Source organism: Hydra vulgaris, chromosome 09, assembly GCF_038396675.1.
Source record: "Hydra vulgaris chromosome 09, alternate assembly HydraT2T_AEP".
NCBI classification, from domain to species: Eukaryota; Metazoa; Cnidaria; class Hydrozoa; order Anthoathecata; family Hydridae; genus Hydra; species Hydra vulgaris.
In genome coordinates, this window is record NC_088928.1 from 29,514,383 (window position 1) to 29,535,157 (window position 20,775).

The 20,775-nt window shown below is 26.1% G+C and overlaps 1 protein-coding gene across 1 annotated transcript in view; it reads left to right on the plus strand.

Annotated features, from left to right (window-relative positions):
• LOC101237982 (uncharacterized) overlaps positions 1 to 18,741 on the plus strand; it is a 33,421-nt gene extending 14,680 nt beyond the window's left edge. Inside the window, exons 4-9 of the mRNA XM_065806694.1 lie at positions 6,444 to 6,519; positions 12,227 to 12,311; positions 12,408 to 12,456; positions 12,537 to 12,637; positions 14,625 to 14,708; positions 18,458 to 18,741. Coding sequence (XP_065662766.1) covers positions 6,444 to 6,519; positions 12,227 to 12,311; positions 12,408 to 12,456; positions 12,537 to 12,637; positions 14,625 to 14,708; positions 18,458 to 18,484 — 422 coding nt within the window. The 3' untranslated portion in view covers positions 18,485 to 18,741. The remainder of the gene's footprint in view (positions 1 to 6,443; positions 6,520 to 12,226; positions 12,312 to 12,407; positions 12,457 to 12,536; positions 12,638 to 14,624; positions 14,709 to 18,457) is intronic.
• The last annotated feature ends 2,034 nt before the right edge of the window (positions 18,742 to 20,775 follow it).

A 20,775-nucleotide genomic window follows, 5' to 3' on the forward strand; every position in this document is an offset into this window, starting at 1 on the left:
TTTTATCTAACACGCAAATGTTGGATGAAAGTCAAAAGTAATTAAAAGTGACGTATGTGTTGGCATAAGAATCACTTTTTTCCTTCCGTGCTTCCCAAATGCCACAAACTATTATATATATATATATATATATATATATATATATATATATATATATATATATATACACATATATATATATATATACATATATATATATATATATATATATATATATATATATACATATATATATATATATATATATATATATATATATATATATATATATATATATATATATATATATATATATATATATATATATATTAGGGATTATGCAAAAAAAAAGTTTTTAATTACTTTAATGGTACCATTTTATGTTGAGACATGCTTAAGAATAACAATTGTGAAATTTGGGCATGATTTTATATTTTTAAAGGTTGCTCATCAATATCAAGTTTTTTACTTTTTTGGTTATTTTGGTCAGCAATCTCTTTTAGTGTGCAATCCCAAAATATAAATAAATTAAAATAAAACATTGCATTTTAACTTTTACTGTATACTAATCGAAAACCATGTACTATTTATAAAAACTAAAATAATAGTATTATTGTTTACAAATTAATAAATTAAAAAATTAATTAATAAACTTCTGGTTTATAACAAGATATTTGCATTCACTTAAGAAAAAAAATCTCAATAATTGTTAAAGTTTCGAGTCTCATTTGTTACTTTGTCAAATTTCATGAGCACTGGAATACTTGCTGCATTACTAAAATAATAATAAAAAAATATTGAACCCATGGTCCATAATATATTGTATTGTATGAAAAATGTTTATTGATTTTCGATTCCATCATTTTTTGATGACTTAATTCCATCAATCAACAAAGTTTTTTGTGGATGAGGAAACTTTGACCGATGTTCAGCAAGAATTGCTTTTCTTCTTCATTTTTGGTAATCTTCACCAGTTCCACTTATTAACTTTGGAATGCCAAGAAGCTGGTCAACATAACCTGTAATAACAACTGCTAATTGATCAACCAAATTTCTTTCAGTTACATCTGGTAATACTTTGCAATATTTTTTTTATTATTTGAATTCACCTCTCCAAGGCCATGAAGGCCACTACAGTCAAGGAGCCTGCTTTAGTTATGGTTACAACCCTCTTTCAACTCTATAACTCCGAAACACAAACCTTGACGAACAAGGCCGCTGTATAAAGAAACAAGTTGGTCATGGTACTACCAGGGATGTGGTGGGGATTGAACTCAGAACTTCTTGCTTATGAAGCGAGCGCTCTTCCACTATGGCATATAAAATAAACAGTCAATGGAACATTTGATAAGTTGAATGTAGACTTGATGGTTGTAGCAATTTTGTTTTGATTAGTAATTCTAGCTCTCTGAATCATATTGGGACTAATAGCAAAATCTAAAATGTCATGAACTAAACCTTTATCTGCCAGTAAATAAGTTATTTGGTGATCTGTAATGTTGGTTTGGTCAAGAGCAGATGCTAACTCAGGTGAAATGATACTTGAGATCCCCTCTTTACAACATTTTGACTAGATTTCCTCAGTTTCATAAATTCTTCATCTGAGGTTTCACTGCCAGATTTAGACTTGTCAGACTTGTCAGATAGGTGCATTAAATCAATGTGACTTTTCAGCTTTCTTTTTTTTTTTGCTTTTCTTTCTCACAACATCTGAACTCTTCTAATTCTTTTCTTTTCTGGACGTCTCTGTTTTCGTAAATGCCATGTCAACTCCGACCATGTATCCTTTATGTTCACCTCACTGATTTATTAGAAATAGCCTGAAATATCTTCTTCGATTGTAATAACACTCATGGCATCAGCATATGCAATATCAAAGATTTGATATTTCTTCACAATTTTTATTTGTTGTTTGTGTTGCTGAAGCTTGTTTCATGTTTTTCTTTATTTTAACCCATTTGTAAAAAATATTTCAAGCTTTTGCATTACTTTGTATTGTTTTATATTACAAGCAATTGTATTATGTTCAATAGTTGTTGGAATTCTTGCCATATTCCACAAAGGAAATGCTTCTGGAATTACTCACCTAGCACTTTCTCAATTATTATTTTTTTCTTTTTTGTGATGATGAAAAAATACTGAGAGTGCTTGACACCACAAAAAAATATCAGTAGTTGTGTTTTTTTTCAAAAATGTGTTTTCAAAAGTGTGAAAACAAAGTCCGAAAACGAAGATAACTGAGAATCCATTTCAGGGTATTGCTGAAAATCAAAATATAACAAAATAATGAACAAAATGATATAATAACAATAACAATATGAACCTGAGTAAAACAATTGTTATTATCATAAAAATAAATTATTTTAAAAAAGTGCCACAAATCAGTAATCATAAGAATAAGAATAAAATTGCTAATAAAAATTATAATTAATTAAATTCAATCAAATTAAAAGTTACTTCATAATAAAATAAATAGATAATTGAACAAATGAAAAAATTTACAGTAACTAAATTTATAGTATATTACAATAAGAAAATAATGTTAATCAAAAAATGCGCTCTAAAATCATTCAAATTCGCTAAACTTTAGCAGGAGTCAATATCATGATATAAGGAACAAAATAAACAGGTACCACATTCATTTTTAAAACTTTTGAAAATGTCAATGTACTCATGCTTCACCCTAATATGTATATATATATATATATATATATATATATATATATATATATATATATATATATATATATATATATATATATATATATATATATATATTTATACATATATATATATTTATATATATATATATAAATATATATATATATATATATATATATATGTATATATATATATATATATATATATATATATATATACATATATATATATATATATATATGTATATATATATACATATATATATATATATATATATATATATATATATATATATATACATATATATATATACATACATATATATTAGTGATGTCCCATCGGCTAATGCCGATTGTGGCTAATAAAAGGTTTGATGTATTTATTTAAGGGTATTATAATAATATAAGGGATTTAAATTACATATTTAACATGTACCTATTCATCAGAAGTGATTCGACCTACTAGCCTATGCTATTGGTAACCAGCAACCAACTAATCGGCTTAACCCTTGGCCGATTAATCGGCCAATGGCATCGGTAGATTAATCGGCATTGGCCAATGCATCAGTATTGGCTACTAAGCCAAACCGAACTGGTGCTTAGGCACACCTTATATATGCAAGTTGCATACCTAATATTAAGATATTACCTTTATACACATACATTAAACCCTATAATTATCCTTAATCGGCCTTTGCCGATGGCACATTGGCAAAGGCCGATATATATATATGTATATATATATATACATATACATATATATATATATATATATATATATATATATATATATATATATATATATATATATGTATATATATATATGTATACATATATATATATATATATATATATATATATATATATATATATATATATATGTATACATATATATATATATATATATATATATATATATATATATATATATATATATATATATATATATATATATATAATAACTTTTTGTAAAATAATTAATTTTCTGTGTTATAAATCGATGAATGGGTTTTGTTCTGACTAATTTTCAAAAATTGTCACTGTACAAAATTTTTAAAATGGTGTATAAGGAGTATTTGCAGACAGTAGCAATATGATCTTCTGAAGCCTAGAATTATCTTGAACCTTATGAAACTTTTTAAATTTTTCTGGACTGTTCTGGATGTTTTTAGAAATCTCTTTCTAGAATAAACTTTCTAGAATTTTCTGGAGTCTTCTAGAAGTTTATGGAAATTAGCAAGATTTAGACTATACAGGCTGCCTGATTAAACAACTCTAATAATTTTATATGGATTTATTTTCACCAGATTAATAATTTATAGAATAATTTTATTAGAATATAGAATATAGATTAATTTTATATGAATCCAAATTTGCCAGATGACAAATAGTATGTTGAATAGTATGAAAGTGATATAGCACATATATTTATTATTATTACCTTTCGGAAATATATTCAAGTATTATCTTCAATTGTAATGTCTTATAAGAAAAGTGCTTCAACTACTGAAAGAAACAAGACGATCTGGATGAAGAATCTACGATACGATTTTATAAGTTACATAAGAAAAGAAGAACAATCACTAGAAGATACCAGCAAAATACCACTCAAATCCATATTTTTGGTTGCTATCTGTTCTTGGGAGAATCCATCAAAGTTAGACAAGAACGCATTGAGTGAATTGAGGAAAAACTAACTAAAAATTTGTGGCAAAAGAAATTAAATTTTCCACATTTATTAATTCGAGAGTACAGGCAAAACTGGATCAAGTGCTGAAAACGTACGATGAATGTGTAAATCAAAGAAAATACGATCCATTGAATGAAGTTTTTGACATCAAGAACTGCGGCAAAACCAAAACTGCAACCAAGTTAGTAACATTTTTAAAGTTATCAACTAGCAAAGCAGCAACATTTTGTTGACAGTTCTCAAGATAGGACCGACATTCACACACCTTCATAGTCTGGTATATTGAGATCAACTACTAGAAAAGCTGTTAAGATTTAAGAAGAAATGAAGAAAGCATTACATTTAGAAAGCTGGTCACTACACTTTGATGGTAAATGTATTAGTCACAAAAAATACTAAGTAATAGTGTCAAAGAATAAACAAAGGGAAGTTAAGTCACCAGCACTAGATTACCAAGTAGATACCGTTGTTAAAGGTATTATAACAGCTGTTCTCGATGAATATCCGTTATCAAATTTGTAATTCTTAAAATACTTGTAAAAAACTACTTTTTACCAAGATAATTAATTAATTTTTTTTTTCCATTACTTTTGTACAAATATTCATCGGTTCATGACCCAGGAACATGGTGTCAGAAAAAAGTTATCAACCTAATATATATATAATATATACACACACACACACACGATGGATGATAAATCTAAAGGCGCAATTTCCTAATATATGTGTGCTTTAATTCTTAAAATGTGCTCTTTAATTTTTCAGAAAAAAAATAAAATTTAAAGAAAAAATTGCTGCCCTCAAACCCTCAGTTATTGTAGCGACATGTTCTATCTAGAAATGCATTGCATGTTTACCTAGATGTAAACATCAATGTAGTGAAGCCCCCACTGCTACCTATTTCAGTATCACATAATCAATCTGCACCTAATTCTGCATTTATATATGTGTATATATATAGTATATATTATATACATTTTTTATAATACCTTATACACAAAAGTGAGTTAAAAATTTTTTAATTCAGATTTGTTTAATTATATAAAATGATAATGTAAAATTATTTTGTAGAATTTTTATAATTTCAATATTTTAAAAGTTTTTGTGCCACATCATGTTGATAAAAAACATAATTGATGCAACTTCTTGAATTTTGAATGTAAAAATTATTTCTGTTCAAAACTTAGTTTTTAATTGCTTTAAACTATATCAATAAAAAAAATTTAAACTTTATCAATAAAAAAAATTTAAACTATATCAATAAAAAAAATTTAAACTATATCAATAAAAAAAAGTTAATTGCTTTAAACTATATCAAAAAAAAAAAAAGAATTTCAAAAAGGTTTTCTTCATTGATGAAAAACCTTAATAAAACTTTTTGGTGTATGATCTTTTTTACCTTTTCTTTAAATTCTTATAATTTAAATCTTTTCTTTTTTTCTTTTTTTTTTCTTTCTGAGTTAGAGAGATAAAATATTTATTGATTTTTAGTTTTTTTTTTGAATGGAAAGGAGATATTACATTACAATTTACATTTGCAAGGCTTTCTATATATTGCGTGTTGGGATTGTATGTTTGTAAAGTTTGCATATATTGAATGTTGAAATTATTTGTAACATTTGAGCTATATTTTATTGCATGATAAAAACCTTGCAAAAATATCACATATCATGCACTGCATTTTAAAAATAACAAAAAACATTTATTGTTATTTATCAGTTAATGATTCTTTTTTCTTTTTTTTATATACTTTTAAATTTGTTATTCTAATTAAAAATTTGTTATCCTAATTAAAAATTAAAAAAAATGTAACTAAAACATTTCCTAGAAATATCATAATTATAAAAAGTTATTAAAAATTGATTTCACAATGTTACAAAAAAAAAATATCTGGAACATTTGTCTTTACTGAAAACTAGTATAAAATTTGATAAATCAAATGTTTTCAACTTCTTTACAAATATAAACATTTAACTTTTATAAATGTAATTTTGTTTTGAAGAACAGAAAATAATAATTTTTTCTTCTTAATAACTTTTTTTAATTTACACAACAACTTTTTAAGTATTAATTTTGACTTTAAATGTTTTGTTACCATAACAATAATATAACAGAAATTGAATCTTATTCGAAGATTATGGAAAGTGATGAAGATGAGAATGTATTTTGTCCACCTAGTTCGACTCCAAAGTAAGTATAATCAATTTAAATAGTATTTAATTTAATTTATAATTTAAATAATATTTGTTTTATAATAAAAAGTAATAAAATATAATAAAAAGTTAAAAGAGTTAATAATTTTTTTTACGATCAAAGTTAACATGTTACCACCTAGGTTAGGTCAATCAGACAAGACACCTCCAAATTTACGCACCTACTCTGAAAGATGCCTCCAAACCTACACCTTCCAAAGCTACTATACCACTACAATCTTCAATATCAAAAATTATATCAACAACCTTTGATATTTAAAAATTATCTTAACAATCTTTGATATTTAAAAATTATCTTAACAATCTTTGATATTTAAATTATGTTAACAATAATAAAATTATGTTAACAATTTTTGATATTTAAGTTACACAATTGTGATTAACTACTTGAGGTGTGCGAAACTCGAAGTTTCGAGTTCGAGTTTATTCAATAATCAAACTCAAATCCAATATAGTTTGAATTTCAAACCTAAGGTTCGATATTTAAAAAGGTGCTGTAAAATTGTATTAAAACGCTTCAAAAAGTTGCTGTAAAATTATATTAAAACGTTATAAAATATTAGACCAGTGTCTATTCAGAGCGTCTGAACTCAACATCTGGGAACATCGTTTCCATTAAACGCTGCAGTCTTCTATCAGAGCATGTAGAAGAACTTACTTTTCTTCATAAAAAATTTGTAGACTTTTAGCATTAGGATAATTATGGTTTGTTGATGATGACATTTTTGAATGAGTTGAATGTACACTTTCACTAGTTTGTTTAATAATCTCAAACTCGAACTCATCGATTTTTTTGATCAAAGAATAAAAACCTAATCTTGCACAGCTCTATTGACTATTAAAGTTTATAGGAAATACATTAACTAACAATATCAGCCTAAACAATGTAAAAAGTTTTTAAATTTAACAAACTGCATAAGAATGCAAATTTTTTCCTGGAATATGCCTAGTATGCCTAGAATAACCATCAAAGAAAAATTATGAGAATATTAAATGTTTTTGTTTTGGATTAACACCTGCGCAGTGGTATTCAAAAAAACTGGTAATAACATGGTACTTTCATATTTAATCATATTCCTTTTTATATTTTTTTGACAAAAGTTGCAGCTTTTACTTTCTTTGAAAGTTCGATTATTTTTTAGTCTTACTTATCAAGTGAATAAATTTTTACTTTGTAGAAATTTATTCACTTGCTTGCACTTTATACAGACTAAACGCTGTTGTTCCTGCTTTATCTTTTTATTTGGTTGTGGTAATGCTTTACTAGGGAGTGTATCTTTATAAGACTACTAATAAATAAAATACTAATAAATGACTACTAATAAATAAAATAGCACTGAAAATATATATATATATTTTTTTGGAGATGTTTGTAACATGTACCAGAAAAGATCTGCAGATGTTCTGATGTGGTGTTTAATCTGCGCGTGTTCTAAGGTAGTGTTTACAGAAACCATGGATTACTTTAATTAGCTAATTATTTTAAAATGTCATTCTATTAGCATTATTCAAAATTTAAACAACTCTGATTTCAAAACAATTAGTTTTAATTCAAATGTCATCAAACCAAGATAAGTAGCAAGAAAAACTTTTGCACTTTCTGGTTGAAAATTATGGTGTTTTTTTGCCTAAATATTAAAAAAAAATAAAAATAAAAACTCATTTCAATTGCTGTTTTGTTAAGCAAATTTGTTACCAAATCTTTCAACTGATTCAATATTTTGAAAATCTAAATCAAAGTCACTGTTGCTTGTGAAACTATTTCTTCTGATCTTTCCAGTCAAGTAAAATTTGAGATAAATGGTGAGAGTTTTTTTGGAAATACAATTTTTAACATAATTTAAAGTAAAAAAAAAACTATATTTATTAAAAATAAAAAAAAATAAAAAGTTCTATTAATTAAAAAGAAAAAATTTTTTATCATTCAATGCTATGATATCGCAAATGGCGGAAGTGTTTATTTAACGGTTGAAAAGGAAAAAAGGAGAAAAGGAAAGGCGAAGGAAATTTTTTTGAAGAATAAAAAAGATTAGTTAAAAATAAATTAAAATAAGAAAATTATTAAAAGTTATAAACAAATTAAAAAATTGAAGAAATATAAAACACGAAAATGAATAAAAGAATAAACAGATTTAATGAAACAAAAACAAAACAAAAAAAAATCAATGAAAATCAATTTTTTTTTTTTTTTGTTAATCACCTCCTCAAGGCCTAGAAGGCCACTACAGATGAGGAGGCTACTTATTAGTGGTTATAACCCTCTCTCAACTCTATAGCTCCAAAACACGAACCTTGACGAACAAGGCCGCTGCGCGGAGAAACAAGTTGAAATTAAAAGCAAAGTACCAATTTAAAAGAAAAAAGTTCGAATTAATAATAGAAAGAACTATTTAAAACATAAAAATAAATTGCTACCAATTTTTCTACACCTTTTTTTTTGTGGCAAAAATAACAAAAGATTAATTATTTTTTTATTTTATTTTATTTTGTGAAGCTTTTGTGTTTGCATTTTTGTTTTGTAGTTTTTTATTTCATTTTGTTGTTTATGTGTTTGCCTTTTTTTTTGCGTAAAGTTTGTTATTATTTGCGCGTTTGTAGCTAGTTATTTTTATTGTTCGCTGTTTTTCTATTTTACCACATTTTCTACAGCTTTCTTTTTTCGCAAAAAATAACATAAATTTTTGTGTTTTGCCTTTTCGTTTGTGTAAAGTTTATTTTTATTTGTGCTGTTTTGCTAATTATTTTCATTTTTGTTTGCTGTTGTTATTAAGTGTTTTTGTATTTTTTTGTCTTATTTTTATTTATTCTTTTTTGTCTTTTTTTTTTATTAAATTATATTTTTTTATCAAATTATATTTTTTTTATTAAATTATATTATTATAATTTTTTTTATTAAATTATAAATGATGATTGCCCTGTTTCAAATATGCTCAATCCAAAGGAACAAGTTCCTAGTCCAAATTTGCATGCTTTAAAGTGCGCACCATCTTAATTAATTTAAGTCAGATCAGGTTATCCTGCTACTGGCAACATGTAACCCAGTACAATCTGCTTCATGTCCTGCTGCCTTGTAGGATACGCCTTTTTAGGCAAAAGCTAGGAGATGCCAACTCCGATTTAAAACACCCCCTGCCTTGGGGCTCTTGGTTGAGTAAAGGCTAGAGATGGTGTCTCGATAAAATACTCATCTTAGGCAGATGTTAAATGCACCCAGCTACTGTTTTGTAGAAGGCCTCCTAGGCAAAGACTTAAGGGGTAAACAGATTCTATCTGTTGACCAGCCTCGCACCCCTTCCTCATCTATTAGGCTGGCGCAGATGTATTTTTAATACATTGTTTCCAGTTTAGGATGTTGAATGCTGAATCTTCTTGACTCGATGCATGGGTTTTGCTTGTGTCTCTGTTTTTATGACTAGGCAACTCATTCTACTATCTCCTAATGAGGTTACAGCTTTAAAACTCCGTTTTTTATGGTTCTGAGGCCGGCTGGTAGCCAGGTTTCCCGAACTCTGTGGTAGCTCTCAGAGAGGCTGATTCCATCAACAGCTGAAAAATATCTAACTATTAACAGTCCCATGTTGCGCATGGATGGTGTCCCTGTTTGTACTTATGGTATGCATTGCGGAGGCCACATTTGGAGCCTTTTGTTACGGCTTAGGGTTTATTAGTAGTAATGAGGCAATTGCTTGGGCTATTAAACGGTGTTCTGAGTACTATCTATGCTTTGAGTCAAGTTCTTCAATCTAATTTCTAATCAAGTTCTAATCTAAAAATGAATAAAATACCAAAAACTATAAAACACAAAAAACCATCATTTTTTCATTTCTCTATTTCGCTTTTCTTTACTACTTTTTAAAAGTTTCTCACTACTACTTGCACTTACAACTATCACTTTTTGTGACTCATGCTTGCTTATTTTCTGTCAAACTTTCCTTTATAATTTTAACAATATTTTGACACAATATGCAACACTATTTTGAAAGAAATGGCATTCACTTTGTTAAAAATATGGGATGAAACTAAAATGTTTACTGCAGAATTTTCCAATATACATTAATGTTAATTCACTGTCTTTTTTCTTTTAATAACTTTTAAAAAGGTTAAAACTCAATTATTACTTGAGAAAAATGAAAACAGTAGAAAATTGCAGCCAAGCAAACAAAAGTAGACTTTAAATAACACTTAAGTGTCTTTAACGCATTTAATGTTAAATGAAAATTTATTTCCTTTGTTAAATGTGTGTTAAAAGTTTTTTTTTGCATATTTTTTTGCAAAATCTTTTTTTAATTTAAACAACAATTATGAAAAAACCAGGATACACAACAATCTAAAAAAAAATAACCAGGATACACAACAATCTAAAAAAAAACAACCAGGATACAAAACAATCTAAAAAAAAAACAACTAGGATACACAAAAATCTTTAAAAAAAAATTGGAGCATTATGAGCACATTAAAAAAAAATTACAAAGTTTTGAGATTCCAAATTTAATATATCTCCAATTTAATATATCTTAATATTAAATTTAATATATCTCCAAATAGTTTGAATATTAAAAACATTAGCCTGTGGTTTATGTAGCTCAGGAGTCTGGAGCTTCTTAGTGGTATTAGCTTCATTAATGGATTCGTTTGTCTTGATTTGCACATTATATTTTTCACAAGTATCACAAACGTCATTCTGGCAAGTTCCAATTTGATATTAAATTTAAATTTGAAAAGTTTAAGACATAAACTGTACTTGCAAGATTTTTTAAAATCTGGATTTCATTTATGAATAGTCTATACATTGCAGCAACATTCATTTGGTATGTTTATGTTTGTTCTTTCTGCTGTAGTGTAACACTGCTGTAGTGTAGTACTGCTGTAATAGCTTTGAGTGGCTCTCAAGCGAAATTAAAAACACATAAAACTTTTTAATGTGTTCACCAACACGGTTCATAATACTTTCATTATTTTTTTGTGGTTGTTATGTTACCTTTCCTGTAATCAATATTTGTAGAAAATTAAAATTTTTATTTTTCCTGTCTTGAAACTTTTCTTGCAGTGCAGCAAATGCAGTAAATTCCTAAATATTTAATATTACAGTAGTTAAGACACATGATTTGCTGTATTTTTATTTTTGGTATAAATTGAAGTTTTATTAATTTGATCATTCATGTCTTTATAGATAAAACACAGTGAAAAAAATGATTTGCTATTAATTTATGTATATATTAACCCTGGGAATTATGAAAAATGAGGTCGGAGTCGGCAGTATATTGCCAACTTCAAACTGTTAAAGGTCGGCATTAGGTTGGCAAAAAAAATTTGACATAAAAGGGTTCCCATAAAACATAGAAATGAGGGCAGCATAAAATGCCGGCCTCAAACAATATCAAGTCGACAGTTAGGTCGGCATTGCCAAATGCCGTCTCTAATTCCGTGGGTTGTATATATATGCATACATACATACAAATAATACTGTAATAAAAAAATTTGAAAGAAAATGTATCAATAAATATTAATTATGTTATTTGCATGTTTCATCACATAAAACTTGGAGAATGATATGAAAAACCTTGTTGTTATTGATAATTATAATATATAATATTAAACAACTAATAAGTTTTTAATTAAACATAAATATATCCATAATAATAAAAATAATAGTTTGAGTATAGGTGTATAATTAAATTGAGTAGGTTTGCTTCAAAACTTACTGTTAATGAAGTGCATGATATAGTCCAAAGTCTCGAAAAAGATATTTATAGAGTATTTAATGGAGAGGTAAATTTTTTATTTTACAATGTAAAAACTTTAAAGGTATTGTTATTGAAAACTGTTTCAAAGCAATTTTTTAAGTTTTTGTGTTTTTTGTTGCAGGTAACATGCAGACGACATGAGGCTTTTAGAAAAGGTGGAAATGATAAAGGTTCAGCTTTTATAAGTTAAAAATTTTTTTTTTTTTCATGTTATAAATGTTTAGATTAATAATTTTAATTTCACATTCAGCATACCTTAGAATGCAGACTTGTAGTAACATCCTAACTGATGAACACGAAGAAGTGATCTGTCATTATTTACTTAAAATGTTTTGTGCAAAGAAATCAAAAGTAAATATTAACTTAATAATTCATAATAGAAATTATTAGGCTTAGTTTAACATAAATTTTGTTACATGCATGTGTTAATTTTGTACCCATGTTATTGGTGTTTCTTAACTTTGTGCTTTTTTTTTAAGTTTCTAGGTATCTTCTTAATTTTGTCATTTTTGTTTCATTTCTGTGCATTGTATTCAATTTTTTGTTGTCAAGGTAGTCATTTGTTGTCAGTTATTTTGTTGCCAGTTATTTTATTGTCAGTTATTTTATTGTCAGTTATTTTGTTGTCAGTTATTTTGTTGTCAGTTATTTTATTGTCAGTTATTTTATTGTCAGTTATTTTATTGTCAGTTATTTTGTTGACAGTTATTTTATTGTCAGTTATTTTGTTGACAGTTATTTTGTTGTCAGTTATTTTATTGTCAGTTATTTTATTGTCAGTTATTTTATTGTCAGTTATTTTATTGTCAGTTATTTTATTGTCAGTTATTTTGTTGTCAGTTATTTTATTGTCAGTTATTTTATTGTCAGTTATTTTATTGTCAGTTATTTTATTGTCAGTTATTTTATTGTCAGTTATTTTATTGTCAGTTATTTTATTGTCAGTTATTTTGTTGACAGTTATTTTATTGTCAGTTATTTTGTTGACAGTTATTTTGTTGTCAGTTATTTTGTTGACAGTTATTTTGTTGTCAGTTATTTTGTTGTCAGTTATTTTATTGTCAGTTATTTTATTGTCAGTTATTTTATTGTCAGTTATTTTATTGTCAGTTATTTTATTGTCAGTTATTTTATTGTCAGTTATTTTATTGTCAGTTATTTTATTGTCAGTTATTTTATTGTCAGTTATTTTATTGTCAGTTATTTTGTTTTCAGTTATTTTATTGTCAGTTATTTTGTTGTCAGTTATTTTGTTGTCAGTTATTCTGTTATCAATTATTTTGTTTTTAGTTATTTTATTGTCAGTTATTTTACTGTCAGTTATTTTGTTGTCAGTTATTTTGTTGTCAGTTATTTTGTTGTCAGTTATTTTATTGTCAGTTATTTTGTTGTCAGTTATTTTGTTGTCAGTTATTCTGTTATCAATTATTTTGTTTTCAGTTATTTTATTGTCAGTTATTTTACTGTCAGTTATTTTGTTGTCAGTTATTTTGTTGTCAGTTATTTTGTTGTCAGTTATTTTATTGTCAGTTATTTTGTTGTCAGTTATTTTATTGTCAGTTATTTTATTGTCAGTTATTTTGTTGTCAGTTATTCTGTTATCAATTATTTTGTTGACAGTTATTTTATTGTCAGTTATTTTGTTATCAATTATTTTGTTGACAGTTATTTTGTTGTCAAATATTTTGTTATCAATTATTTTGTTGACAGTTATTTTATTGTCAGTTATTTTGTTTACAGTTATTTTATTGTCAGTTATTTTATTGTCAGTTATTTTGTTGTCAGTTATTCTGTTATCAATTATTTTGTTGACAGTTATTTTATTGTCAGTTGTTTTGTTATCAATTATTTTGTTGACAGTTATTTTGTTGTCAGTTATTTTGTTATCAATTATTTTGTTGACAGTTATTTTATTGTCAGTTATTTTGTTTTCAGTTATTTTATTGTCAGTTATTTTATTGTCAGTTATTTTGTTGTCAGTTATTCTGTTATCAATTATTTTGTTGACAGTTATTTTATTGTCAGTTATTTTATTGTCAATTATTTTGTTGTCAATTATTTTGTTGTCAATTATTTTGTTGTCAATTATTTTGTTGTCAAAATATTTTATTGTCAATTATTTTGTTGTCAGTTATTATAGTATAATCACAATCAACAATATAAATATACGCTTATATACATGACTAAAGTGAGGTTTACTCCATTATAACATTTAAATAAGTAGGATTTTATCTTTATTATCTTTATTATCAATAAAGTAGGATTGTATCTTTAATGAAAGCTCTTTAAATTATAATACAGAAAAGCAATACAATTTTATATATTTGTATTTGCTTAGCATTTTGACTATATAATGAAAGTTCTTCTTCCGGAGACCATTACTATGTTTTATGCTAAAGTCGCAAACATTTCAATTGAAGAGGTAAATAAAAAGTTTTTAAAAAATATAGATAAGTTTATTATTGATTAGATTAATTTTTTGCATTTTTTATTCTTTTATATATATATATATATATATATATATATATATATATATATATATATATATATATATATATATATATATATATATATATATATATATATATATATATATATATATATATATTTATATTTATATTTATATATATATACACAAGTGGCCATTGGAATGGACACCCCTTTAAAATATATTAAAACTTCACTTTGGTGTGTTTTTTAAAAGAAAATAACCATATTTATGCAGTTTTCTATATTGATTATTATTTTTTAATGTGTTTAGATTAAAAAAAACTAAAATTTTGATTAAAATTCACAATTTTAATATAAAAATATAACAACTTAATGACAAAGTGGCAAGTTACGGTAAATTTATGTTTTACAGCTTACAAAACATGCTATTAAAAAAATGGCTTATAAAAAAAAAACTTAATATTTTGTTGGATTTCCATTTTATTACTGCAGCAATCCTACGAGGCATTGAGTCCACTAAATTGCCCAAATCTTCAGTGCTGATCACGTGAAACCAGGACTTGATTATGGCCTCTATTAATTGTCGCTTGCTCCCAGGTTTTTCTTTCCTTACAAGTTTTTTCAGTCAAGACCACAGGTTTTCTATCGGATCAGGTCTGGACTGTTTCCAGGCCACTTCAAAACGTTTACCTTTTTGGCTTTAAACCAATTTTTGACAGTTTTTACGGTGTGGCATGTAGCACTGTACTGCTAGAACACTCAGGTTTCTGTGGGATTACTTATGGGATGCTTCATTGTAACCAATATGCTTTTAGGTAAAAGATCTTCACTGGGCCTTCTTCTCACATAATTGATTCCATCACTTCCAAAAATGGAAATCTTGCTTTCATCACTCCAAATAACTCTTGCCCAGTCTTCCTTTGTCCACTCCTTGTATTTTTTTGCCCAAATCAAACGATTCTTTCGTTGTTTTTTGTTTAAATATGTTTTTTTTCTGGGTCTTCTTGCTTTTAAACCATTTTCCAAAGCCAAAAATAAGGAGACATTAACCTTTAACTAGAGAAACCCATTAGCAGAGTAATGACTCATTTTTGACACCAATTAACAATAACAATGCATAATTATGTTTAAAATTGATATAAGCGATTAAAATTTGCGATTTCCTATAAGCCAAATAATAGATGACGTGGTTTAAATATAAAAATAAATAATTAAATCTACCAAATGCATCATATGTCAACTTTTCTAAGAAAAATGGTAAAAATTACAGGGGTGTCTATTCCTATGGTTACTAATGTATATATATATGTGCATATATATATATATATATATTTATATTTATGTATGTATATATATATATCTATATATATATATATATATATATATATATATATATTTATTTATTTATATGTGTATGTATGTATATATATATATATATATATATATATATATATATATATATATATATATATATATATATATATATATATATTATATATATATATATTTATATATGTATGTATGTATATATATATATATATACTATATATATATATATATATATATATATATATATATATATATATATATATATATATATATATATATATATATATATATGTATATACAGTATCGGACAAAACATGGTTAACAAACTTAAATTTAGAACAAAAGTTGATCAATAACTAAAAAATACTAGTAAAACAATTAAACATATTATTTTTTAAATAGTTTATTATGTTCTCAACAAAATTTAAAATGTTTGAGTTATACTAAGAATCAAAAAAAAAAATTTATAACACATTTTTCTCAACAAACTACATTTTTCCTTGGACAAAACAAGGTGGACAAATCAAAACGACGCTTTATTTATAAGATTTCATTGTCTTTATTCAATTTACCATATTCTTTTGTTTTCACTTTTATCATAACATTACTCTAAAATAATAAAATAGATTTTGGAACATCTGACCAATTATTTTTTCAATTTAACTAAAAATAGATTTAACTCGTGATATATGGCGTATATTGCAACTTAAAATGGCTTACGACAAATTAGGAAGTGTTTTACCTGAAAATATTATTAAAGACTTGAAAAGCGGAAAACGTCAAGCTGAAATTTGTAGAAAATATAATATACCTTAATTGACTGTAAACAAAACTGTCAAATCATTTGGATCTTGCTATAAAACAAACCATCGGGGCGGACGAAGCTATAAAACAAACCATCGGGGCGGACCTCTAAGAAAAACATCACAAAGACTAGATCGAATAATTGTTAAAAAGCTTTAAAAAGATCCATTTTTGTCATCCACAAAATAAACCGAAAAACTTGAACTACAAATCTCTAATCGCATTGTGCGACAAAGATTTAACGAAGCAAAGTTGTTTTCTCGAATGCCTGACAAGAAACCACTAACTTCTTTTAAAAATAGAAAGCTAAGACTTGCGTTTGCCAAAGCACACCAAAATTGGACTGCAGACCAGTGGAAAAACAAACTTTTTAGTGATGAATCAAAATATAACCTTTTTGGAAGCGACGGTCAGAAGCGAGTCAGGAGACCAAAGAACACCAGATTCAATACTAAATATACCAAGAAGAGTGTTAAACATGGAACGTCTGCTATGGTTTGTGGATGTTTCTCATCACTAGGAACTAGTTCTATTCACAAAATTAATGGTATTGTGGACCGTTTTGTCTACAAAGATATAATGGAAGATAATGTTTTCACATGCTGAATAGGAGATGCCTCTAAAATGGATTTTTTTTAACATTGTAAAACAATGGTTCAAGGACAAGAATATCACCATAATGAAGTGACCTGCACAAAGCCCAGACTGAATCTCATAAAAAATATCTAGGAAATAATTGGCAAAAAGATTGAGCGTACAAATGTGAAGACCAGTGAGGAATTATTTGAACAAGTCAAGAAGGCCTGGCGAGAGATTGATATGAAAATTGTTGACTCATTAATTGAGTCTATGCCTCAAAGAATGAAAGCAGTAATTAAAAGTCAAGGAGGTCTAACCAAATATTAAGTTAATTTTTTGAAGTTTTTCGAAAAATAATAAGTTAAGTTTTAAAATTATTCGAATTTTCAGTCGATTTTTTGAATGTCCACCTTGTTTTGTCCAAAGAAAAATGTAGTTTGTTAGGGAAAATGTGTTATAAAACTTTTTTAGTGATTTTTAGTATGATTCAAAAGTTTTTAATTTTGCTAACAACATAATAAACTATATAAAAAATAATATGTTCAATTGTTTTACTAGTTTTTTTTAGTTTATGATCAACTTTTGTTCTAAATTTGAGTTTGTCCACCATGTTTTGTCCGATACTGTATATATATTTGAAACTTTTTTTTCTTTATTATGCCTATTTTTATCAAATTATTTAATTTCATAAATTTTTAATCGTCTATTTGCGAAGTTGAAAGTCTCCGGAAGAAGAACTTTCAACTTTGTCCGTCTTAAGTCCATTTTTGCTGTTCTGAGAAAAAGACATTTAAAGTTTCTAATTCTTCACTGCGTTTGATCTTCTTAAATTGTTTATAAAATACTTATAGAAAATGTTATTATTTTTCATAATATAACAAATAAAAAATTAAAAATTTCAGTTTATGAGAAGCAACGATGCAAATGGACTTAAGATATTCCTAAAACTATATAAAATATGACAAAATTCTACAAAATGCTAAACAAATTTTTTCTTTTGACTTTTAGGCAAGAAATATCATCAATAGTGTATAGATGAACTTTACAGAATATCATCAATAGTATATAGAAGAACTTTACAGAATATCATCAATAGTATATGGAAGAGTTTATTTTATTTTTGTGCTTATTTACCTTTTAAATTTTTTTGACATTATTTAAGATTTTTTTTTTTTTATTTATCAAAAATATTTGTAAAATTTTTCAGGTGTAAGTGGCTTAGAAAATTGTTGAGAAAATTTGTTGAAAAAATAAGTTTGAATTTTTTGCTTTGAAAAAAATTTATTTTAATACTTATTTTGTCATTTATAATCCAACAACAGTTTATCATCCAACAACAATTTATCATTCAACAACAATTTATCATCCAACAACAGTTTATCATCCAACAACATTTTATCATCCAACAACAATTTATCATCCAACAACAATTTAGCATCCAACAACAATTTAACAGTTCTACATACTTACAGTGTTTGAGATGGGAAAAAAACAGGATGGTTTTCAGTTATTTAGAAATAACATTATTTATTCATTTCTAAATAAACCTTAAAAAAATTCTTTGATCACATTCTGCTTTCATCTTCTCGTCGTTGAGCTCTGCTTATTAGCTTATGAATTTTTTGAAAAAAGTTTATAAATTAGATCAACCTGATTGTTTTTGTTTGTTTTTTTTTTGTTGTTTTTTTTGTGGATAGTATTAGGAACTTATTATTTGTTCAATAGTTTTGAGGCACTTCTAAAGATATTTTTATTCAAAATTTTTTAAATCCATTGTTATTTTATTATATAAAACATGTTTAGCCCAATAGGCATTGATCATATAACAGATATCCACCGGACCTCTTCGGAAGTCCAATGCCCACGGGAGATAAATGCTAAAGTATTTTTAGAAATTGCTAGTTTTTTGAACCACCCTATATAAAATGTAAATTTTAATAGAGCAGAAATCTAAAATTGTATAAAGAGTTGTCAAAAAAAAACATTTTGGTTTTCGTTTTAATCACGGGAAATAAAAAGGTCTGTTGTCTATTAGTTGCAAATGTAAGTACAAGTGAGTAGTTCGTATCTGCGTAAGTAAAACTTAGCCTCCAATCGTTAAGGAAAGGTCGTACAATAACTGATTTAGAAATTGATTTGTTTTTCCGCAACAATTGTTTTACAACATAGAATTTGTTGTGCAACAAACGTTAAGTTGCGTTAAGACGTTAAAGCGGTACACCACCAAATGTTCAAATTTGAAGGAAAAAAAAGATGAATTTTTATTCAATAAAAACTCCATGAAATTTTTTACATATTTTCTACACATGTAGGGTAAAGTATTGGCATTTGCATTTTAAGATTTTCAAAGTACAGCAAAAATTATATCAATGTTTTTAAATCAAGTAATAAGAAAAAACTTTTTTAGACCTAAAAATTAAAAAAAAAGAATAAAGCAGAAATTTTATAAATTTTGAAATTCCCTTGAAAATAGTATAACAAACATTTGCTGTTTGAAGTTTGCACTTCTGCTTCTCAAGATGTCATGTTTACAATCAGACAATGCTTCGCAAAATTTGAAAACGGAGAAAAAAGCATAAGAAGATTAAATATTCCAATGGTTTTTTTTAATTTATCAAAAAATTAAAGAATAAGTAAAAGAAACCGTTATTATAGTTTGAGTAAAACTAGCGATGTACTTTTGACTTCTGTAATAATTATACTTATAGTATAAAATTAGCGTTTTACTTTTGACTTCTATTGTAATAATTATACTTAGAGTATAAAATTAGCATTGTACTTTTGACTACTTTAAATTATTATTATTATAAAAAATTGTAACATAAATTACCAATAACTTGACAAATAGCAATAACTAGTTTTCTAACGTTACCAGTAAACAAATTTGTTTTTACCGCAATAGGGTTGAATTCGATTTCTTTTCCTAAAATGTTGGCTAATGATCAATAAAGTAAATTTTAAATCATGAAAATTTACTAAATTAAAACCATATTTCAACAAAAGCAAACTGACAAGTTATTTTCATATTGTCATCTTCATAATCACTGTCTACAGTTATTTAGGTGCTCCCAGAAGTCCTTACGGTCTTATTACGGAGCACCGCGGGAGAGCATTTAAGTAGAGGTTCACGCCTCCTTCCTTACTAATGTCGCTTGTCGGGCTAGAGCCGGCGTCGAACCTCGGACCTCTGGATTCTAAGCCAGAACTCTTACCACTGCGCCACGACTGCTCAATCATATGACCATTGTGTGCATTAAAATATCTGATATTGCAATACAAAATTTTCTGATTTAGTTGATTTTTTTCTTGGATAACAAATATCGCAT